The sequence below is a fragment of the Lathyrus oleraceus genome, chromosome 2 (assembly GCF_024323335.1).
Source record: "Lathyrus oleraceus cultivar Zhongwan6 chromosome 2, CAAS_Psat_ZW6_1.0, whole genome shotgun sequence".
NCBI classification, from domain to species: Eukaryota; Viridiplantae; Streptophyta; class Magnoliopsida; order Fabales; family Fabaceae; genus Lathyrus; species Lathyrus oleraceus.
In genome coordinates, this window is record NC_066580.1 from 476,286,256 (window position 1) to 476,309,092 (window position 22,837).

Sequence of the window (22,837 nt, forward strand, 5' to 3'; positions counted from 1 at the left end):
CTGTTTCCTCTTTTCAAATACTTGAACAATCTCGAATCTGCTATGTGCTGTGAGAGACCCATTTATTCGTGATTATAAAACTCAATATCATTTAATAAAAGCTTAGAACCAACAAAATAAAATGATAAAGTATTAAAATTAACTTCTTATGCATAGCAGTTCTATTTTACATCCTTTACTCTCAAATTTTACAAAATCTATGAAAAATACAGATCAATAAAAACTGAAAACATTTTTTTCCAATTTCATTTAAAATATCCTCAACAGTATTTTATTTATAATTTAATGCTATGATATTGACACTGATATTTTTGACAAATTATTGATTGATTGATTCTTAAAAATAAGAATACGTGTCTGTTTCCCACTTCAAAATTTTATATTCATCCAATATTCCACAATGTTCCTCCTCCTGCAGCTTGTAGGCCACAATAGCAGCTAATTAAAGATTTAAAATCTACTAAAACACTCTTTAATCTCGCACAAAAACCGAAAAATAAACCCAAGAAAAAAAATTATGTTCGTATCAAGTTTTTTCATTTTTAAACTTTGATACACATTACATAACCAAATAATAAAAAAAACTCATAACATATATAAAACAAAACAAAACAAAAAAGGGTCAATTTCATAGAGAGGATCCCACAAGCAGAAAACCTCCGAAACCATATTTTACCATATACATAGCTTCCTGCCCAAAAATCACTTTTTTCAGAATCACTTCTCTCTTTGTTCATAACCCTTCTCCGTGGTAAAAGGAAACTAAACTTCAAAGTTAGAACTTAACTTCCACTTTTTTTTTTTTGCAGAACACAGTTCAACTTTTTTTCTTCCTTTTATATAACCCTAATTTCCCTTTTTTAACCCTATTTTGAAATTTGAAACTATAACTTCCAGTTTCAATTTCAATTCAACTTCTAATTATATTAAGCAGCAGCAACCGTCCCTGTGCGAAACGAGTAATCTTGCGCCTTGTTTGGTGAAACCGATTTTCTCTGTTCTTTATTTCTCAACGCCATTGAAGAAGAAAAGTTCCGATTCTTCTCTTTCGCTTCATCTATCTCAATTTGTTCATGTCTACACTCTTCACTACAAAAAGGTGTGTCCCCTCTGCAATCACAAAAAAAACAGATCTAATCAAAATCTAAACAGAAAATCAATTAATCTATTCAATTAGGGTTTCAAATTTACTAATTAGGAAAATTAATCAATTAATTGATAAATTAATTACCTGTACATGAAGATATCTTTGTTGTTTCCGAGAGGCTTCTTGCAAAGGAAACAAGCTTCCAGAAAGTGAGGTTGATGATCTTCGAATCTCGCATCGTAAAATCTACCAGATCTAGGTGAATAAACGTTGTTTCTTAGATCTCTGTTATTATAGAAAGTGGCGTAACCTGAAGTTCTGGAAACGTAACCGTGTTGGTAAGCAGAATGATTATGGTTATGATTATGACCGGAATATCCCGGTTCGATGTCGGCGATTGAAGCCAAGCCATCGTCGTTTTCTTCCAAGAAACAGTGTCGTTGAGAAGAACCAGCCATGGATGGAATTTGCGTTGGGGAAAGAGAAAAAGAAGAGAATAATGTGTTTGGTTTGATGGGAGAGAAAATAGAGAGAAATGGAAATGGAGAGGAAAAAAGAAAGAAGGAATGGGTTTATATAAAGTGGTAGGTGAAAGCTTAATGTATGTGGAATTGAGAGAGAGGCTATAAACAGCGGCAAGTTACAACTTATAAGAATCCGTCCTAGTGAATCCATTGGCTTAAAATTAATTTTTTTAATATTTATTTTTTTAGTTTGTGACTTTTATAGAATTTTATGTATAATTGAAGGGCCACCCACTAAAACTAAATAATTGTGCCACTGGAGATGGAGGAAATTACGCAATTACCATTAATCATTGAAAGTAAACTAAACTAAACTAAACTAAATATTATTGTAGTAGTAATTAATTACGTAAATAAATTACGCAATTACCATTAATCATAAAAATTAATTATTATTTTTAAACTGTGTAAAACTAAACTAAACTAAATATTATTGTAGTAGTAATTAATTACTTTAGTTTAGTTTAGTTTAGTTTTACACAGTTTAAAAATAATAATTAATTTTATTTATTAACTTCAGTTGTAGTAATTGATAGAATAGTTAGAAGAATTAAATTATAATGAATGAAGGTATATTAAATATTATTTTAATATTTTAGAAAGATAAATAATTTAAAACAAAGAAAATGAATGATTTGATAAAAACAATAAGATAAATAACTTAAAACAAAGAAAATCAATGATTAGATAAAAAATAAGATAAATAATTGAAATATAGGGATAACAAATTTTATCTATAAATAAAATAGCAATAATTTTTTAAAAATAGTTTAAAGATTAAATTCAAATTTTGAGATTTACAGATAAAAGATTTAAAAACTTATTTATATCAATTGTGTTTTTCTTTATAAGATAACTTTACAATTAAAAAGTGAAATTAAAAATAAAATAAAAATTAAAAGAGAAATAAAGAGAAAAAGCTAATAATAAAAATTAATACGATGAGTCTTTATGAGTGTTAAAATATTTAATATATTTAAAAGGCAGTGTTAAATGCATTTTAATCTGATATTTAAAAAAGAAAGTTCAAATATTCTTAAAGTTAAGCATTTAATTTTTTTAAAATTCTCAATATTTGAAAAAAAATTAACATGTAATTTTAAAATATATGTATGATAGGATAAATTTGAATGTTAAATGCAAATAATTAAATTTACTTACTTGTTATTATGTTTTGACTTTTGCGATATTGAGTATTAAATTTTATTGTTATTTTTCTTGTTTTTAAAAATTATTTTAAATTATTTTTAATTAAATTTTTTAAATAAAGTTTAAAATTTTATAAAAATAACCTACTCATTAAAATCAATCAAATTAGCTCATTTCTAAGAAATTTAATTTAATTTGGATTTTGTGAATAAAATTATATAAATAGAACAGAAAATTAATTGACTATTTTTTATTAATCGTATTTTCTCTGTATAAACAAATATTATTTTTTAATATGGATAAAATTAATTAATATAAAGTATTTTAGTGAAGTTTAAAGAAAAAATGTATGCTAATTGGAATTGGAAGGGTATGGCATTTTTGTGGTTTGAAGAGAATAAAAAGGACATAAATGGGAAAAAAGGGAGAGATCTGTGAGTTGAACTTTATGAAGTGGTAGGGTCCAGTTTGGAGGAAACAACACATGTTGTTCTCTCTTCCTTGTCCTCTCCACGTCAAAATTGAGTTCGAAACAGAAGCAGTGCGCGTAAGAGTAACGGTAGCACCGCCCATGTCCTACACTACACTTCTAATTCTCAGGAGCTAGTTAATGGGTCCACAGCTACCTGCCCCCACATTCATCAAATCTATGCGCAACTAACCACACCTATCTTACTAAATTAATTTAATCTTTACAATCACCTTTTTACTTCTTTAACTTTGTTTAGGTTAATAAAATTATTATTAAAGATTGTATAAAAAAATAAAAATCTTAGATAAAAAATTCAGTGGGGGATAAAACCAAGAATGAAAAAAAAAATGAGATTTATAAATGTGTATTTATAGGTTGTTAGTGATGTTTATGATATTCTGACTAGGGTTAATTCTGTGTTCGAATAAGTTTTATCTACTATTTATTTGAAAGAAGTTGGAGATCCTCTCTAATTCTAAAAATCAAATATAGACAAAAGTTCATCGGGTTTGAGTTAGAGAGCCAGAAAGTGATTCACCTTAACTTCATAACCTAAAAATGTGACTAAAAGAAAACTTAGTCTCTCTAGAATCGTGGAGGAAACTCATTTCTTTCATGGACTCTCATTAGTCGTTTATGTATGGTCACACGTCATCACCCACTATTGGGCAAGTGAAGGCTACTTCGGGCGGCCCGAACCCAATAGGACGGTCTATCACCTAATTCATACAACTAATGGTCTCGTTGTGAAGCTCGCCCCTCGCTAGCGTGTACAATTTTTACACGTGTGATTTTCATAAGAAAAAAATCAATATCATACAAAACACCACTTATTCATCTTCATTAACCTCCAATTCACCACTAACAACTTAAATCCATCATTATTATCAACAATCTACAATTTAACACAAACTTTCAAACCAATTCAATCACCATTAAACCAACAACAATTCACTACTAGCCTAGTCAAAATTCTGCAACAAATCCATCTTCAAAGTTCAAGTTTCTTCATCTCGAAGAAACTTTGAATTTGAGCAAAAACCTTCCCAACTTGATTCAATATTCGTCTATTTCCTTTGAACCATTGCACAACATCATCACCAACATAATCCCTACCAAAAACCACACACAAAACTCGAATTTGTGCAAATCCATCTTGAGCTTGATTTTGAAAAAGTTGTCGAAAATGTGAAATAATGCTAAATTGAGGAAAATGAAGTTACAAAGAGTCTGAATCTGTAAAATTCTTTGGAAAGTGAGTCTTGTTGGAGCTTGATCAAAATCCAGGCTTATTTGTCGAAAAACTCATTGGTGTTCTTCGTATTCTTGAGATTTTTTCGCGTCGGTAAGCTTTGATTCTTGCTTTTTACTTGTTTTATTTGCATTAACTAACTTATGCACTTGATATGTTTCATATCCATCAATCAATTCAACAAAATTACTTGAAATTTGAATTTTCGAAAAATTGAGTGATGAATGTTCATGAGTGTTCTTGAATACTCAAGAACACAAACTCAGATTTCGCAAATCAACTATGTTTCAAGCAAATAAATACTCTAATTGATTCACAAGATCATTCTAAACATGATTCCATAATTATTTTTTATCTAAAACAAAGTTATGGCCAGATCTATCCACCCAAATGTCATTTTAGAATTCACCTTAATTCAAATTTCAAAAAAAAAAGTTGCCAATTGATGCGTTTTGATTATGGAATCATGTTCGTGACGATTTATAGATCGATTTTGCATTTTTATTTGTCCAAATCCAGGAACATTTTCATTTTTTACATTTTGCCAAAGTTGGTATTATTGCTTTTTTACGTTGTTGGATTTCTCTTATCCTACGTGTGGCCGTAAGGAAGATGAGTAGGCATGGGGCCCACGCGAGTTCCAGCTGCTTCGTGCAACCCGTGATTGCTCACAACACCCTCATTTATTTTCCTTTTGTTTCTTTTTTATTATATTTAGGACCCTAGGCCCATTTGTTTTCTTTTTTTTGTTCCACACCTCATTTTATGCTTGGACCTCCTTTATTGTTATTTTTTTTTTACTATTTTCTCGCATAGTGGGCCTTAAGCTCATTTAAGGTTTTTACTCTCACTCCCCCATTGTATTGATAGTGCATCCTCATTCTTTTCATCATATGCTTTTATTTTTATTGGTTATTTGTTTAGGTGATAATTGTTTTAAAAAAAGAACTTGAAAATAAAATAAAATCAATCACCATTAAAATCAATCTTTTTTAATAAAATCAAACACTTGATCAACATCAAGTGTATTTTCAAAACAAAAAGCATTGCATCACTCCTTCATCAAATTCAAAACCACTTTACCATCAAATCAAAAACTTTTCAAATCAATTTCAAACAAATACAAATCAAACACTTGATATACATCAAGTTTCTCTTCAAGTTTAATCAAAACATTTTAAGACCTTTAATAAAATTTGGATTAAAAAAGGAATGGGAGAATGTACATTCGTTTGTTTCTCGAGTATCAGAGGCTTAGTGTACATTTTGTTTGAGCCGACTACTCGTCTTCCACCTAAAATCAAACACAACCAATCACACTCATTTGTTTTCCCATGTGCAATCAAATCTCAAATCTTTTTACAAATGAGTATTGCTTTACTCATTCGATGCAAAACAAACAAAAACTTCAGCCTCCAAGCGCGAGCAATAAGCAATGTTTAACCGCTCAATGCGATCTAAGCATCACTCTCTAAAAACAATCAACCCACAACCATTTTCTACCTAGAACTACATAGCTTTGAATTCCTCGTCACACCAGAGGATACATAGGAGCAAGGTTCAACATCTTGACAAACACCCTAATAAAAAATCTAATTCCCCCCCCCCCCCCCCCCCCCCCTCATTTATCTTTGTAAATAACACGCAATAATCATAAGAAATGCAAAAGGAAAACTTTAACACTAACACATTTATTCATAAAACTAAATAAATGGTTCCCGTTGAATACAACAGATGTGATAGGTACTAATACCTTTCCCTTGCATAATCGATCCCCGAACCTGAATTTGGTTATGATAACCATGTTTTTGTTCTATAAGGGTTTTATCGATGTTTCCCTTTAAAAATAAAATTTTGGTGGCGACTCTTGTTGATTTTGAGCATTTATATGCTCGTGTATTTTTTACGCCGCGACAAATAATTACTCTTTTTGCACGCATCAGAGGCATTGAGGTTAATTAACACCCTTTGCCTACACGTGTAGGAATGATCATTTCCTACTTGTCCTAGGCTTAACAATTTAGAACTATAGACATTAGACTATTTTTCCTTTACATTGCTTCCAAGTTCTTTACTTCTCAAAACAAATATTCTTCAAACTTTTTCATATTTTCTCATTCAGTTCGATTGTTCCCATCTACATGCATAACCTTCTCTTTTCATTTTCCTTTCCTAAGAATGACTATCATTAGGAATTTAAATGAGTGTGGTAATGTGATAGAGCCCTCGAATAGTAGAGAGTGGGTAGAAATGTACTTGTGTTGCATGAAGATCTTTGAGCGGAAGGATATATCAATTGACTATAGGCTTTTAGAAATAGGTGTTTTGGGAGTTACGAGGGCACTAGTAGTTCTGATAGTGTGTGTGATGGTGATAATGACTTCCTTTTCCTTTATGTTTTCTCATACACTACGAAGCTAATGATGGTGCCTAAATCATTCAAGAAGTGTGAAGTTGAGGACTATAGCATTTTGTATCCTAAGCAAAAGGAAGGTGGGTGCTTTATGTGAAAGCGTGAAATTATCTAGATTTAGGGATGAAGATGGCATTATCCTATAGACTTGCTCCCAAGGTGGGAGGATTCATATGGCGCACCCTGAAGGATCATATGGAAAAAATTTCTACAAGGTGTTTTAGAACCGGGCTCAGACTGACCGGACTAGAATATAAAGGGTAGAGTGGTCTGGTAAGGTCATAAAATCGTAGTTGCAATAAACCTAGTGAAAACCAGTGTGACCCAGTCGGTTCGCTGAATGGTTGATCTTTTTATGTTTATTTTTTAACTCGTCAAAATGGCGTCGTTTTGGGTGAGGAAACAAAAAAATATAAAAAATGAAAGAAAGAAGAAAAAAAGTGTTTCCCCTCCCCCATATTCAAAAATATTTTGAAACCTATTATATTGTATTGTTATAACTTATTGAATTTGTGATATTGTTGACTAACTTTAGAATTTACTTTATTTTACATTTTGATTTCCAAAATATTTAGAATTTGTTATTGTTCTGGACCGACAAAAAGATCTAATTGACCAAGGTCAAATCCATCTCAAATCCACTTTATCGGCCCAATATATAAACATAATTCACATGCTATGAAAAGGTACACAATATATGATCTTCAATTTACTATACTTATCTTGAATCTTGAGCTGACTTAGGCGTTGGAGTACTAACCTTACAGGTCCATCCCCATGCCACTATAAAGAAGATCGAATCCACCTTTCAAGATTAACTATTATCCAACTTTATTCATTTATGGTTCCTTCGTGAAGTTAGAACATCCATTTTTGGCTCCCAAATGGAAAGGTGGCGCCGTCTGTAGGATTGACTTTTGATTTTTATGATTTCCATGATTTCAAATCCAGTTTCTGATTTACCAAGTCATGGCCTCCTTAAACTACCGAATCAAAAACACATTCAGCCTTCGATTATAACAATTTCGGAAAATTTACGTATGCTTTTCAGTATCGTCACTCAAATATCTTTCAGATCTCAAAATCGAGAGCATTCATTAGTAAGCACAAAGATCTATCGCAGTCGACTCGGTCAATCGCCATTTTCACCTCAATTCCTCGCTGTCAAGGTCTCTGATTTCCTCAAGAAATCCATATAATAGTGGAAGAAAGGATTACAAATCCAGATCTAGAGTTACGCATGGGTCTTAAGACAAATTCCATCAAGGTCGGGCCGAAGCCTCATAATCCATCATCGAACATGGCTACACCCACACTTTGCATCGCTGCCCAGATGATTACGGTGTCGACACCAAAAGGATACAACAAGTTCATAGTTAATGGCGCCCGAATACCGTTAGTTCATAGTTAACCTCAGCCTCAGGTGTCGATCAAACATTGGGTCTCATCATAGGGATACCACATATTCACCAAATAAGCACCCAGAATCTACTTGAGGTAGATACATGCATTGATGCATGAAGGAAGTCTGGAAATCTTGACCCAGTCGATCAGGAAGCAACCCGTTGAAGAATTGGATAGAGCATTCTGAAGAGCCCAAAAATCAATGGTCGACATCAAATTATACTCCCCTAAGTAGTTGACCACACAACATATATCAGTCATCAAGTACAAGGAGAGACACCTAGGACATCGTCCGACCAACAAAGACGCATCAAATAACAAAGTACAGTTAACCTAGAGCCTCAATAAAGGGAAACAATTGAAGACCCAAAACATTGTTCTGCCATTTAGAGGTCACCGTCGAGGGTTATCCACCTTAGCGGTTATTTATTTATTTGTAACGAATTCAATTCATTATATATATATATATATATATATATATATATATATATATATATATATATATATATATATATATCCTTTGTTGTGTGCTTCTTTGTCTCTTTCTATTAGAAAGCCTGAAATAGGAGAACAAAGATAAAGCGTATGAATACATTTTCGATACAGACTTAACACACTTCTGCAATTCTGATATGACTATATATATATATATATATATCCTTTGTTGTGTGCTTCTTTGTCTCTTTCTATTAGAAAGCCTGAAATAGGAGAACAAAGATAAAGCGTGTGAATACATTTTCGATACAGACTTAACACACTTCTGCAATTCTGATATGACTTACGCGTATTCCTGCCTATTGAGTCTCCGATACAGGCTTAATGCATCTATGTGATTCTGATACGGCTTATAACATACTGTCAGCATGAATATATATATCTGATACATACTTAATGCATTTATGTAATTCTGATACGGCTTAAGCATATTCCATGCCCAAATGCATATTCGATATAGAATTAACGGATTTATGCAATTATGATACAACTCAAATTCACACCTCGCTTTTGAGGCTTATTAAACACACTTTTAGTGCATACCTCGGATATAGCCAATCCAACGACGTAGGTGGTAGAGCTCAGAGATGTCTTCCTCGATCCGATCCAAGCCTCAAGTTTAATTATTTGATTTAATCGAATTTTTTAAGGTTTTATTCGAATTGTTGGCATGTTAAATTGTGTATGATGTAGTTGTGGGGTAAGTGTCCTTGAAATAGAGGTATATGGAGAGTATGAGTTAGGCCTTGGTGTTTAGAATTATTTAGAGTTTTAATGAATTTTAGAATAATATTGATCTTTATTTTATAATTAAAATAATGAGGAAAATTAGATGTGTTGAAAAAGTGGGGGAAAGGTTGGGAATGAGGAAGGTATGGAGGATAGAATGGGGATTACAATGGTAAGTTTGAGGGTATTATAGGAAGAGTCTATTTTGGAAGAAAAAAGTTATTGGAATAAAATAGAGATTTGATAACCTAAAGAGTCAGAACATGTTTTTTGGGAGTTGGATCAAAAGAGACAAAAAGGAAATAAGAAATGCTTAAGGTTGAAGAACTTTGTGAAATTAAAGGGGTTTTTGGCTAGAAATCAGGTAAGGGGAGATATGTGCTTCTTTAATGGGTGTTAGAACACGTGGGGTAGAAGGAGGGACCCTTAACCTCCTTAGGATTGGGTATTGTAGATCTAAATTCTGATGATGTGTTATCGCTTTTTATTGTATGATGAACTTGGGTGAAATGTATGTATTATATGTGTGTATATGTTGTTAATCATGATATGCTATTGATTGAGGTTTTGAAGGCTTTTAACCTTGATTGTGTTCTTGATGATTTAAAGACGATGATGTGTTGTAACATGATGTTGGCTCTTGAAAACTTTTAGTAAGATAATTAATTTGGAAGCTATAACCATAAAAAAATGAGTTTTATTGATGGGTTTTCGTGGTATGAGTTTTAGGTGCATCTGGGAGTGTTTAGATGGTCAAAAAGCTGATTTTTGGAAATTTTCGCAGTATGTATCGACCTATAAAGGTCATGTGTCAACCTATGAAGGTCATATGTCGACCTATAAATGTCATGTGTCGACCTATGAAGGTCATGAGTCGACACATGCAAGCGACACATGTGTCAGAATGTACAGGCTTTAAAAACGCAATACATGTGCATACCTATAATCGTATGTGTCGATACATGGGCAAAAAAAATCTTCTATGTGTCGACCTATGGATCTTATGTGTCGACACATAGATTACTTTTTCGCTTAGAAAACTTAATTTTTTAGCACGGAACCTTTTCTAACGTATTTCAAAAGGGCTTATAGGATTCCTAAGGCTAAGTTACACTCACAGTAGTCAATTGTCAATCATAGAGAGGTTTACGACTTTGGTTATTTAGTGAACCATTATGATTAATGTGATGATGTACTGTTATTCGTGGGTAACATCATATGAATGAATGCCATGTAATAATGTATGATGAGTTGTTATTGTTTGTTGATATTAATAACATTATAACATGAATTGACAATTGCAGGAAGAATGATGTGATACTTGAATGATGATATGGGTGTAAGGGAATCCTTTATGGTGAAACTTGATGTGTTAATTCCATGTTACTTGAGAGTCATGCATTATGGTGTACGAACATCGGTCCAGTTTTGATGAGCCTCGATCCTATGGCGATGGGTTAAATACGGTAGCTAATTCCTATTATAGGGAATTAATGAAGCGATACCTAGGGTGATGGTAGAGATTTTTGGTGTGCTCCGGTTCTAAGAGGGAATCGATTCTATGGTGGGGATCATGGAGTGAGATGAACTTGAGTGTTCATATTTGGAGCCACATGCATGTTGAGTCGGTGTTGAGTGCATTGCATAAGTGTTGCATTGTGTTACATTGTTGATGATGTCTTATTGGATGAGAATACTTGGTGTGTTAGTGTTGATTGAGCATTGTGTATGTTGATATTGCATAATAATTTACTTTCACTTGTTTTTCACTGTTGATTATTAAAGTGTATTCTCATCCCTTTTGTTTGAATGTTGCCTTTACATGGGCTTCATGAACTACTCAGAAGTGGTTTTGCTACATAAGTGAAAGGTAGCTCTTGGAGTGGATTCCCATAGTTGTTGTTTCTTTTAGTAGTGTATTGCTCTTGTCAATGTAACAATGGGCTGGGAACTATTTGTTTTAACTTCTTTTGCCATTTTTTTCGGCGAGGTTTAAAGTTATTGCATTATGAAGTTTGAAGTTATGAGATTTTATACCTTGAAATGCAATTATAAATTGTTTAATTGATTATGTTGCAATGATACCCTAAGTGAAGGTGAGCAGGCGATGATAGGTTTTGTGTGATGAGTTTTGTAACCCGTGTTACGGAGCATGATTGATTTTGATGTGTGTGACACCCCAGTAGTCGTATTTTTAATTAAATTATGTGTTAAAGTGACGTGCAGGGTTTAGGATGTTACATTAGTGGTATTAGAGTAGGCCGGTATGTCCGCCCAGGTTTTATGATGTAGTCAAGTCTCTTGTATGCCACATGTGTGTTTACATTATCGATGCATTGTTTCTTCTAATGCTTATCTGATGATATGCAGAATGGCTGGAAGAAATAATCGCGATATTCATGATGCTTTAAAGTTAGTCGCTCAGGCACTACATGGCCAACAGAATCAGGCAGGTGATGAGTTATGCGGTTTGGGAAAATTCCAGAGGAATAATCCATTGACATTCAAGGGCATATGTGATCTGAAGGGTGCTCAGGTGTGGCTCAAAGATATCGAGAAGATCTCCCGAGTAATGGCTTGTACTGAAGAACAGAAAGTTGTGTTCGATACTCACATGTTGTCTGAGGAAGCTGAAGACTGGTGGGATAACACTCACAAGACACTAGAAGTTGTTGGTGTTGAGATCACTTGGGCTATGTTTATGGTGTAATTCCTGGAGATGTACTTTCCTGAAGATGTGCATAGCAAGAGGGAGATTGAATTTCTTGAGCTTAAGCAATGGAACATGACGATTGTTGAGTATGCCGCCATGTCTATGGAAACATCACCCATGCAGATAGAGGATCGAGAAGTGAAGCAGTTGCATGATAAGGAAATTGCCTTGGTGAAGGTAGTGAAGGGAGGACTGGCTGGTGGGAACAATACTTAAGATCAGGAGAGTCAAATGAGAGAGTAGCATCTGATTCTATTTCCTTCAGGTAATTTTTTAGGGCGAAAATTATTCTAAGTGAGGGAGAGTTGTAACACCTTGAGTTCAATTATTTTATTTAATCGAATTATTTAAGATTTTATTCAAATTGTTGACATGTTAAATTGTGTATGATATAGTTGTGGGGTAAGTGCCCTTGAAATAGAGGTATATGGAGAGTATGAGTTGGGACTTTATGTTTAGAATCATTAAGAGTTTTAATAAATTTTGGAATAATATTTATCTTTATTTTATAATTAAAGTAATGAGGAAAATTAGATGTGTAGAAGAAGTAGGGTCAAGGTTAGGAAGGTTAGGAATAAGGAAGGTATGGAGAATAGAATGGGGATTACAATGTTAAGATGGGGGTATTATAGGAAGAGTCTATTTTGGAAGGAAAGAAGTCTTGGAACAAAATAGTGATTTGAGAACCTAGAGAGTCAGAAAATGTTTTTTTTGGAAGTTGGATCAAAAGAGGCAAAGAGGAAGAACAAAGGCTTAAGATTTAAAAACTCTATGAAATCAAAGGGGCTTTTGGCTGTAAATCAATTAAGGGGGAGATGTGCTTCTTTAATGGATGTTAGAACATGTGGGGTAGATGGAGGAACCCTTAACCTCCTTAGGATTGGGTATTGTAGATCTAAATTATGATGTTATGTTACCACTTTTGATTGTAAGATGAATTAGGATGAAATTTGTGTATTATATGTGTGAATATATTGTTTTGATGTTGTTAATCATTATATGCTATTGATTGAGGTTTTGAAGGTTTTTAACCTTGATTGTGTTCTTGATGATTTAAAGATGATGATGTTTGATGATGTGTTGTAACATGATGTTGGCTCTTAAAATCTATAAGTAAGATGATGAATTAGGAAGTTATAACCATAAAAAATGAGTTTTTTAAGGATTTTTGTGGTATGACTTTTTGGTACATTTGGGAGTGTTTAGATGGTCAAAAAGCTGATTTTTTGGAAAATTTTGCAGTATGTGTCGACCTATGAAGGTCATGTGTCATCCTATGAAGGTCATGTGTCGATCTATAAATTTCACTTGTCGGCCTATAAATGTCATGTGTTGACCTATGAAGTTCATGAGTCGACACATGCAAGCGACATATGAGTCAGAATGTACAGGCTTTAAAAATGCAGCACATGTTGTGACCTGTAATCATATGTGTCGACACATAGGCAAAAAAAATCTTCTATGTGTCGACCAATGGATCATATGTGTCAACACATAAACTAGTTTTTTACTTAAAAACTTACTTTTACAGCACGAAACCTTTCTAGCGTATTTCAGAAGGGCTTATAGGCTTCCTAAGGCTAAGTTACACTCATAGTAGTCAATTATCAACCGTAGAAAGCTTTACGATGATTTGTCTAGTTATTTAGTGAATCATTATAATGAATATGATGATGTACTGTTATTCATGGGTAACGTGATAAAAATGAATGTCATGTAATAATCTGTGATGAGTTGCTATTGTTTGTTGATGTTAATAACATTACGACATGGATTGATGATTGCATGAAGAATGATGTGATACTTGAATGATGAGATGGGTGTAAGGGAATCCTTTATGGTGAAACTTGATGTGTTAGTTTCATGTTATTTGAGAGTCATGCATCATGGTGTACGGACCTCGATCCAGTTTTGGTGAGCCTCGATCCTATGGTAATGGATCGAGTGTGAGTAGCTAATTCCTATTATGGGGAATTAGTGAATCGTTACCTAGGGTGATGGTAGCGGTTTTTGGTGTGCTCCAGTTCCAAAAGGGAATAGATCCTATGGTGGGAATCATGGAGTAAGATCAACCTGAGTGTTCATATTTGGTACCACATGCATGTCGAGTCGGTGTTGAGTGTATTATAAAAGTGTTGCATTGTGTTGATTGTTGATGATGTGTTATTGGATGAGAATACTTTATGTGTTGGTGTTGATTGAGCATTGTGTATGTTGGTATTATGCAATAACTTACTTTCACTTGTTTTTCACTGTTGATTATTTAAGTGTATCCTCACCCCCTTCTGTTTGAATGTTGCCTTTAGATGAGCATCGTGCAGATACTCAGGAGTAGCTTTGTTGCATAAGTTGAAGGTAAATCTCAGAGTGGCTTCATGTATTTTTTGTTTCTTTTAGTATGGTCTTACTTTGGTCAATGTAACATCGGGTTGTGAATGTTTTGTTTTAACTTCTTTTGTCATTGTGTTTTCAATGAGGTTTAAGTCATGATGATGTGAACACCATGATATTTGTTATTGCATTATGAAGTTTGAAGGTATGAGATTTTATACCTTGCATTGCAATTATGCATTGTTTGATTGATTCTGGTGCAGTGATACCCTAAGTGAAGGTGAGCAGATGATGACATGTGTTGTGTGATGAGTTTTGTAACCCGTGTTACAGAGCATGATTAATTTTGATGTGTGTGACACCCTAGTAGTCGTATTTTTAACTACATTATGCATTAAAATTATGTGTGAGGTTTAGGATTTTACACTTGGGAGGAAAGGATGAGGATTCCACCCTTGGTCGAGGAGTAATCCTCTGTAACATGACTACACATGACGTAGACATCGCTGATCCCAAGCCTCGCCCAGGGAAACACAAGCATTTTTCAAAATGTGATATACCAATCAATACATTGCAACAACAAACGCTTAATACGGCAGACACGTATAGCAACCAAGAATGGTAGATTACATTATTGGGCGCACTAAGTTGCAAAAGCAAGAAAAATATGGAGGCACCCTCACCATATCATTATAATCAAGTTCATTATTTCTTTCATAAAGCAAAACAATAAAGGCTACATGCCCACAACAAGTATCCCACCGTTGCCGATGGACACCAGTAGTCAGTGTTAAACTCAATTAAATAAAATACTTTAAAGGATAGAAAAACTAGCCTCAAAGTTACAATGATATTGATAAAGCAAAAGCCGACACAAAGCTCTAAAGTTAACAATACTACAAACATCAAGGTAAAATATTTTGTTAAAAATAAAAAATTATTACACCCAAGGCACAAAAGTCTGGGTAAGGTTGCAAGAAATAAGTAATATAAGCAAAAGGAAAATCAAGACATAGAATTTGAAGTCAAGACACCGAGATCACCTCCCTAATTCACCCCATAAGCATACTTAAACGGGTTCAGCGCCTCGGCAGAAATCAAAGCATTGGGGCAAAACCTTCTTTCATATTCCACCACTCGCTCGCAAACTTCAAGCATGACTCCTATTGCCTACTGAAAAGAGTCATGAAGCGTCCACCTCAGACCAACCACCTTATCTTTTAGAGCTTTCAAGGCATACATAACATTTGATCACTCTTTCACCTATCAAGCCTTTTTCTCAATGCAATCAGAAGCAACCTTGTTCAGAGTTACGATCCTGATGGTGTCCAGAGTTAGCTTCAGAAGATTGAGAAGATCTTTCAAGTTATGGTTTGCATGGATGAATGGAAAGTGTTGTTTGGGAGGTTGAGTATTGATGCAGTCGCAACTGTAGAGTTGTGTGAAGTAATAAATAGATATTGAACCACATAGACCAATGACTCAAGTACCAAATTTTGTCATATCGGTGTATATCTAGAGAAATCGAAAATATGGATTTTGGGGTAAAACAACTTAGAAGAAAAATCACTATTGAAAACATATTATTTGAATAATCATTTATCTCTAAATTAGGGAAAATAATACTTAGGGTTACGGTTAATACTCTAACACAATTGCACAATCCATGTCATTTATATTACGAGAATTCCGCATAAATTATAGAAAATAGATAAATATGGGCAATACTTGCTTTCTCCAACGCAATGCCCTATCGACGAGAATAATTAGTCTACTTTCGCACGACCGGATTATTCTTTGATGATTCATTTTTTTGCTCATCTATATGTTTTCTCAAATTCGCCCAAGCGCTTTCGCTGTTTTGGACAAGGTTGTTTAAAATTTCGCGCTTCGGTATCGACACATATCCTTTCAGACTACAGTTGATGCCTGAGCAGCACTTACTTTCATAACAAAGTTGGAATGCATGAACTCAGATTATAAACTAAGTTTAAACTAAAATTCTCGCAATCGATCATGATGGATCATACAAGAGGTCATACGATAATCCACATAATCGCTAGTCCCTAATGAACTACTCACTCATGGTGAGGCCAAACGTAATCAAATCGGTGATCAACATCATATTCATATCAAATAGTTAAAATATATGAACAATTGAAGATGAATGAATAAGAAAACCTGAATTATGATTAAGTTTTGATCCACAATTGCTCCCTTGGAGACTTGAGTTACAAAGAAAAAAGAAGACAAATAATACTAGAAACTTTTTGAATAAAAATTGGGAACCTAAAACTCATAACAGACTATGAGTTTTATAGAGAAAAATATAAAGTACACAAAATATTTGGTTAAATGACTATTATTCAGATTTGTAACATATCTAATATTGAATAAGAGCCACAATAAAAGATAATCGGTTTAAATTTGGAAATAAGTCAAATCTTTGTTGCCTCCCTGCTATGGCCCATAACAGCTGTTAGGGGATGCCGTAACAGGTATCTGTTCTTTGTATGGGAGATGAGCAATGGGGGCTCCCATGGTGTATTGTTGCAACGGGTGGCCATAGTAGCTCCTTGGTTTTACTATGGGAAAATTGTTTTCTGTCATTTCGCCTTGTTTTGCTTGTCTTTGAACCTCTTTCTCTTGGATGCTCATTAGGCACTACAAATAGCAATAATGCATAAACCAAAGCATAAAATATGGTAATTGAAAATAAACCGAACAAAATGATATAAAATACTAAGAGAAAATGACTAGAAATAATGATACGAATACCACTTATCAAACTCCCCCAAACTTAGACTGTTGCTTGTCCTCAAGCAACAAAACTTGCATTTATAAGTTTTTGGATCAAGCGGTTAACATCATGATAAAGCATACAAAAGTGAGGTCAAAAGTACTTATACGTGAGTCTATTTTCTGATTAGCTAGGCCTAGTTCTCTTGGTAGTCACTTGACAACAAAGGTATTCACAAGAGCACTAACCGTGGTAGATCCATGGACCTAAGTCTCCCTTTTGGACACCTGTCCAACTATGCTTTGGGATTAAGTCTCTTTTTTCTGATTTTCCCCTCCCCCTTTCATTCGTACAATCAATATTAAGGTAATTTATTTATTTTTGTCTCCGCATACACAAGACTGCTCGAGAATTTTGCTTTAGGCACCTTTTTATTATTATTTTTGTTTATTTCCGATGAATTTACGCACTTTGGTGTTTAGTGGTCCACTTTGGGATGACACTTTGAGGATTCAACCACCGTTAGGTTAAATAATTGGGTGAGGGTTACCCAACTTAGAAAGTGATTTCCTTTTTATTGTCTTTTCATCATTTAGGTGCCCAAGATTATTGTTTCCCAACCAATCATACATGTACACGAGTGTAAATTATGTCTGACTGTCACTTTGAATTAATAAGGGGGTACTTTTCAAAAGCCAAGTACTATGGCACAAATCTACATGTTGGATAATACCTAAGTTTACAAACTTTGCCAATGTTCATAGTCCTAGCCTTTCTTCCCTCAAACACTATACACTTTCATGTTTCCCCACAATTGAAGCTTATCATATAAAAAGTTGTACGGTCCTAGTTTGGGAAAAACTACTACAAAGTGGTCTTATTGAAACAAATAAGCTAGAAATAGCGAAAAACAAGAAAGAAACATGAACATAAAAATGCAAGAAATAAAAATGCAATGAAAGTAAAGAAATACACCCCCAAACTTAAACCAAACATTGTCCTCAATGTTTTAGTGCAAGAAAGTGGGAGTAAACTCACAATAACCTCACTCGGAAGGTGGGAACCACAATATGAGTTGTTGCATAATTGCTTAGACATCATACAAGACCACTCCTTTCATATTTTATTCCACCTTCATTCCATGGATCTTCGATTGGACCCACTCGCACCTATCTTGATTTGCATTTGAAGCACCCGCTTCGTATTGGGTGGGAAATATGGATGGAGGGACAATATCCTCCTCCATTATGGTATCTGTAGGATGGTTAGAATTATTGGGTTCACCCTCTTCCTCTGATGAGTTATCCGAAGATGGGACACCCTCTTGGTAAATCTAATTATTTGAAACATCAATTTTTACCTTTATTGGATTAGGTAATTTAAGAATGAACTTGTTTCGGATCATCACTGTATAGGTGCTTCCGTCCATATAAATCATCCCTTGATGAACCAAGGATTCCATATTAACGTTACTCTTCCCCTCAACAACATCCTAGGCCAAATTGAACTCAAAACTAAGGAACTCGGCAATTTGGGTAATCATACCCCCGCTGAAATGTCTTTGGTGGCTGCTCGAGCAACCTTACCCAGATAATATTCTGTAAAGGCGGCGACATTAAGAATTCCATTAATGGTCATGCAATGCAAGAAAAAGAGGTCCCTTTGGTTAGTCATTCTGGTGCTATCACCTTGTCTGAACAAGGTGTAGACAAGCGCCTTTTGTGCATATCGGAAGCATGAATATTAGATAGTGAAGGCCCTAGCCCCCTACCGCAGTATAAAAGCGGTCGCCAAAAATACAAAACCAAAATCTCTTAGCATCAAACTCCTTAGGGAAATCTCATGACCCATAGATGCACAATTGGAGGATATGCCCTAATTCTTCTACACACAATTGTTGGTTTTGGTTAAATAGACAGAACTTGAGAGTACCGTAGTAGTATCTCGTTCCACCGATATACTTCTTTTTCAACTTAAAGTCCAAGAGTAGTAAGCGTGCTTTCGACTTTAAGGCATTTCCCTTCATATGAAATCAATTAAACCAATTGAGTGAAACATCTTATCAATTTCGACTTTAAGGCCAAGAGTAGTAAGAGTGCTTTCGCATATGTATCTTGATGGAGTGATCTTCCGCTTGATGAGTATGGAGTATCGCTTAACTTGTGAATCATCTTCAAAGACGATGTTCTAAGGGTTGGACGAATGAATGCTTCCTCTCTTGCAAGGCCTTGATGACTCAGCCACTTATTTTCCCTTATCAATTCTCTTAGGTCCCATTGATGGATGAAACTTTGAGAAATTTTTCAGGTGAAGATTTTGGGAAATTTGTGCCCGAAAGTAGAATGGAGATGAAAGATAATTAAGTTTTTGTAAAGGTGGTTTGCTGGTTGGAGGTAGTATGAGGTTAAAGGTGAAGGCTTTGTGTTTTGGTACAATGGAGTTTTTGTGAAGGTTTGGAAGAGGTTTGGAGAATTTGGGGAAGATGAGAGATTCGGAAAGAGAATGAATGATGGTAATGATGGTTAGAAAGTCAGTTTTACTGTTTTAAAGACAGATAATGGGTGATGATTGGCTTAAATGGAGGTGTATGGGGTCGTAACAAAGATTTGAATTTCAAAAATTCAAAAAAAAATTGATCTCCCTATACATGCCCTACTAAGGCCCGTAACACGTGCTACAGTCGCGCGTAGCAGGGCTCTGTTTCCGATATGGAGATGTGGTGTTTTTAGGGTTTTGGACTTGAGGCAGCTACGACTCGTAGAATCTGATATGAGTGTTTGTAGCAACCCTCTATTTTTTTCTATGGTGGGAGTTTCTTTCTTGGGTTTTCTTTCGGGCACGATTCCACGAACAATTTTTCTCAGCTTTTCCAACAATTTGGTACTTGTCTTGCTTTGTTCTTGCAAGCTTTTTATTAACTAAAAAAGAAATAAAACAAAAAGAAACAAACTATTGCAAAAAAAACATGGGTTGCCTCCCACAAAGTGCTTTGTTTAAGGTCGTTCAGCTCGACCACTTACACCCTAAACTCAAAAGGGTGTGTCCTTCAAATTATAATCCTTAGCATGCCCCTTATCCATTTCCGGGACCCAACTAACTCTAAACATCCATGCCATGCATCATTCTTCCTTTTTCTTTCTCTGATGTGGAGGCTCGTACTTTTGGTCCGGTTTTTCACGGACTTTCTCTTTCATTGTCTTATTTTCCTTAGGCTCATTCTTATTTTGCCCTAGACGGGCCCTATGGTTCTTGAGTTCATTACCTTTCATAACAGGCATATGAAGGCCTTGGTTAGAGGAGATAGGATTTCCTCTTAAGTCCTCTTCATAACCCTTAACCTTGGTATCAACCTTCTCAACCTCAGTGTCACCAAGCAAACTCTCTTCCAACTTAACGGTCAAAGGAGGTTTCGATGTGTTCTCTTGAACACAACCCCCTAGTAAATCTACCAAATTACAAGAATCCCTTAAAGAAGGGTTCTTCAACAGTTTTGCTAAAATGAATTCAATTTTATCTTCTCTCACCTTAAAGATCAATTTCCCCCTCTAGACATCTATGATGGCCTCGCCGTAGCTAAGAAAGGTCTGCCTAAAAGTGTCGGGATTTAACAATCTTCATCGGTGTCCATTATAACAAAGTCAACTAGCACATAATACTCTATGACTCTCAGTGGGACATCCTCTAATTTACCTATAGTATACTTAACCAATCTGTCGGCAAGTTGCAAAGACACATTGGTAGGTTTCATGTCCCCCATATCCAACTTCTTACACACAGACAGAGGCATTAAGCCAACACTAGCTCCTAAATCACATAACGTCATTTCAAAGTCCATGGTACCTATATGACAAGGGATAAAGAAACTTCACATATCTTTGAGCTTAGGTATTACCATGTTTTAGATCATGACACTACTATCAATGGTCATAGCCACAATCTCATGGTCCTCTAGCTTTCTTTTATTGGAAAGAATCTCTTTTAAAAACTTTACATAGAAGGGCATTCAAGTTAGTGCTTCGGTGAAAGGCACAATGAGGTGGATCTTTTTTAGAAGTTTCACAATTTTTTTGAATTGGGACTACATTTTGACTTTCACAAGCCTTTATGGGAAATGAATAGCAGGTTTGTAGGGAGGAGGAACAACATAAGGTGCCTCATTCTCAACCTCTTCAACGAACTCCTTTTCGGGTGGTGTTGGCACACTCTCATCAACCTTTCTCTCTCTCTCTCTCTCTCTCTCTCTCTCTCTCTCTCTCTCACACACACACACACACACACACACCAGAACTACTCATTTGCTTACCACTACGGGTTGTCACAACATTCAAATGTACCTTAGGATTTTGTTCGGGTTGCCCCGGAAATAATCCAAGAGGGGCAAAAGAAGTAGATTGTTATTATGCTACTTGGGAGATTTGAGTCTCCAGAATTTTGGTATGAGTCACAACATTATCAACCTTATTTTTCAATTGCCTAAGCGCCTCATTTGCAAGGAGATTTTGATTTCTAAACTCATTGTTTTAACGGGTTTGCGCCAATACAAATTTTTCCATCAAAAGTTCAAGGTTAGATTTCTTAGGCTCGATTGCTGTAGCTTTTTGGAAACCTGGATGTCCCATGGCCTGTTGGGGATTGTTGTTCCTATAAGAGAATTTAGGATGATCACACCACCCAATATTATAAGTTTTGGAGTATGGATTATTCCTCTGGTTATTTTTCACAAAGTTCGTATTTTCTTGGATTAATCCTCCTGTAAGGATCATTTGACAATCTCTATCGGTATGCTCATTAATTCTGCATATCTCACAGTAGAGAGTAGTGGAGGCAGCATAAGCAATAGGGAATGGAATAGCAGGTGTGGAAGATGCGGAGCTTATGATATCTATCTTTTGGTAAAGGCAATCCATCTTAGCGTTCATATGATCAAACACATTAACCTCACAAAGACTATTGGTCTTAGGGGTAGACTTAACGGTAACTTGTCACACGCTTCCCTAGGAGTGGTGGTTTTTAGTCATCTCTTCTATCAAGTTATAGGCTACATATTATGGACTATTCATTAGGGCTCCGCCAGAATCCGCATCTAAGGTAATCCTTCTGGAGTAAAGGAGACCAGTGTAAAAGGTATGGATAATCATCCACTTCTCAAGCCCATGGAAAGGGCATAGTCTTAAAAAAAGCTTTATAATGCTCTCATGCATCAAACAATGATTCCCCACCTTTTTTCCTAATTTTTCTTATCTCATTCCTAACTTCGGCCGCTTTGCTTGGCGGAAAATACCGTGCAAGAAAGACCGCTTTCAACTGGGTCCAGGAAGTAATTGAATTGGCGAGCAAGGATGGGAGCGAAGCCCGTGCACGATCTCTTAAAGAAATGGGGAACAAGCAAAGGAAGATGGTGTTTTAGTCAACACCATTGGCCTTTAACAGTACCATAATTATAAGCAAAAATAGAAAGATGAAGATTCAGATTTTCCGAAGGTAAACCGCAAAATTGGTTTTGTTGCACCAAACCAATCAAGGAAGGT

The 22,837-nt window shown here is 35.0% G+C and overlaps 1 protein-coding gene across 1 annotated transcript; it reads right to left on the reverse strand.

Moving 5' to 3' along the window:
- Positions 1-358: 358 nt before the first annotated feature.
- LOC127120559 (FCS-Like Zinc finger 2) lies at positions 359-1,746 on the reverse strand. Its single transcript, XM_051051029.1, has 2 exons — positions 1,232-1,746; positions 359-1,110 (listed from the first exon to the last, which is right to left on the reverse strand). Exons 1-2 carry the CDS (start codon positions 1,543-1,545, stop codon positions 927-929), a joined length of 498 nt encoding a protein of 165 aa, XP_050906986.1. The 5' UTR covers positions 1,546-1,746; the 3' UTR covers positions 359-926.
- Positions 1,747-22,837: the final 21,091 nt, after the last annotated feature.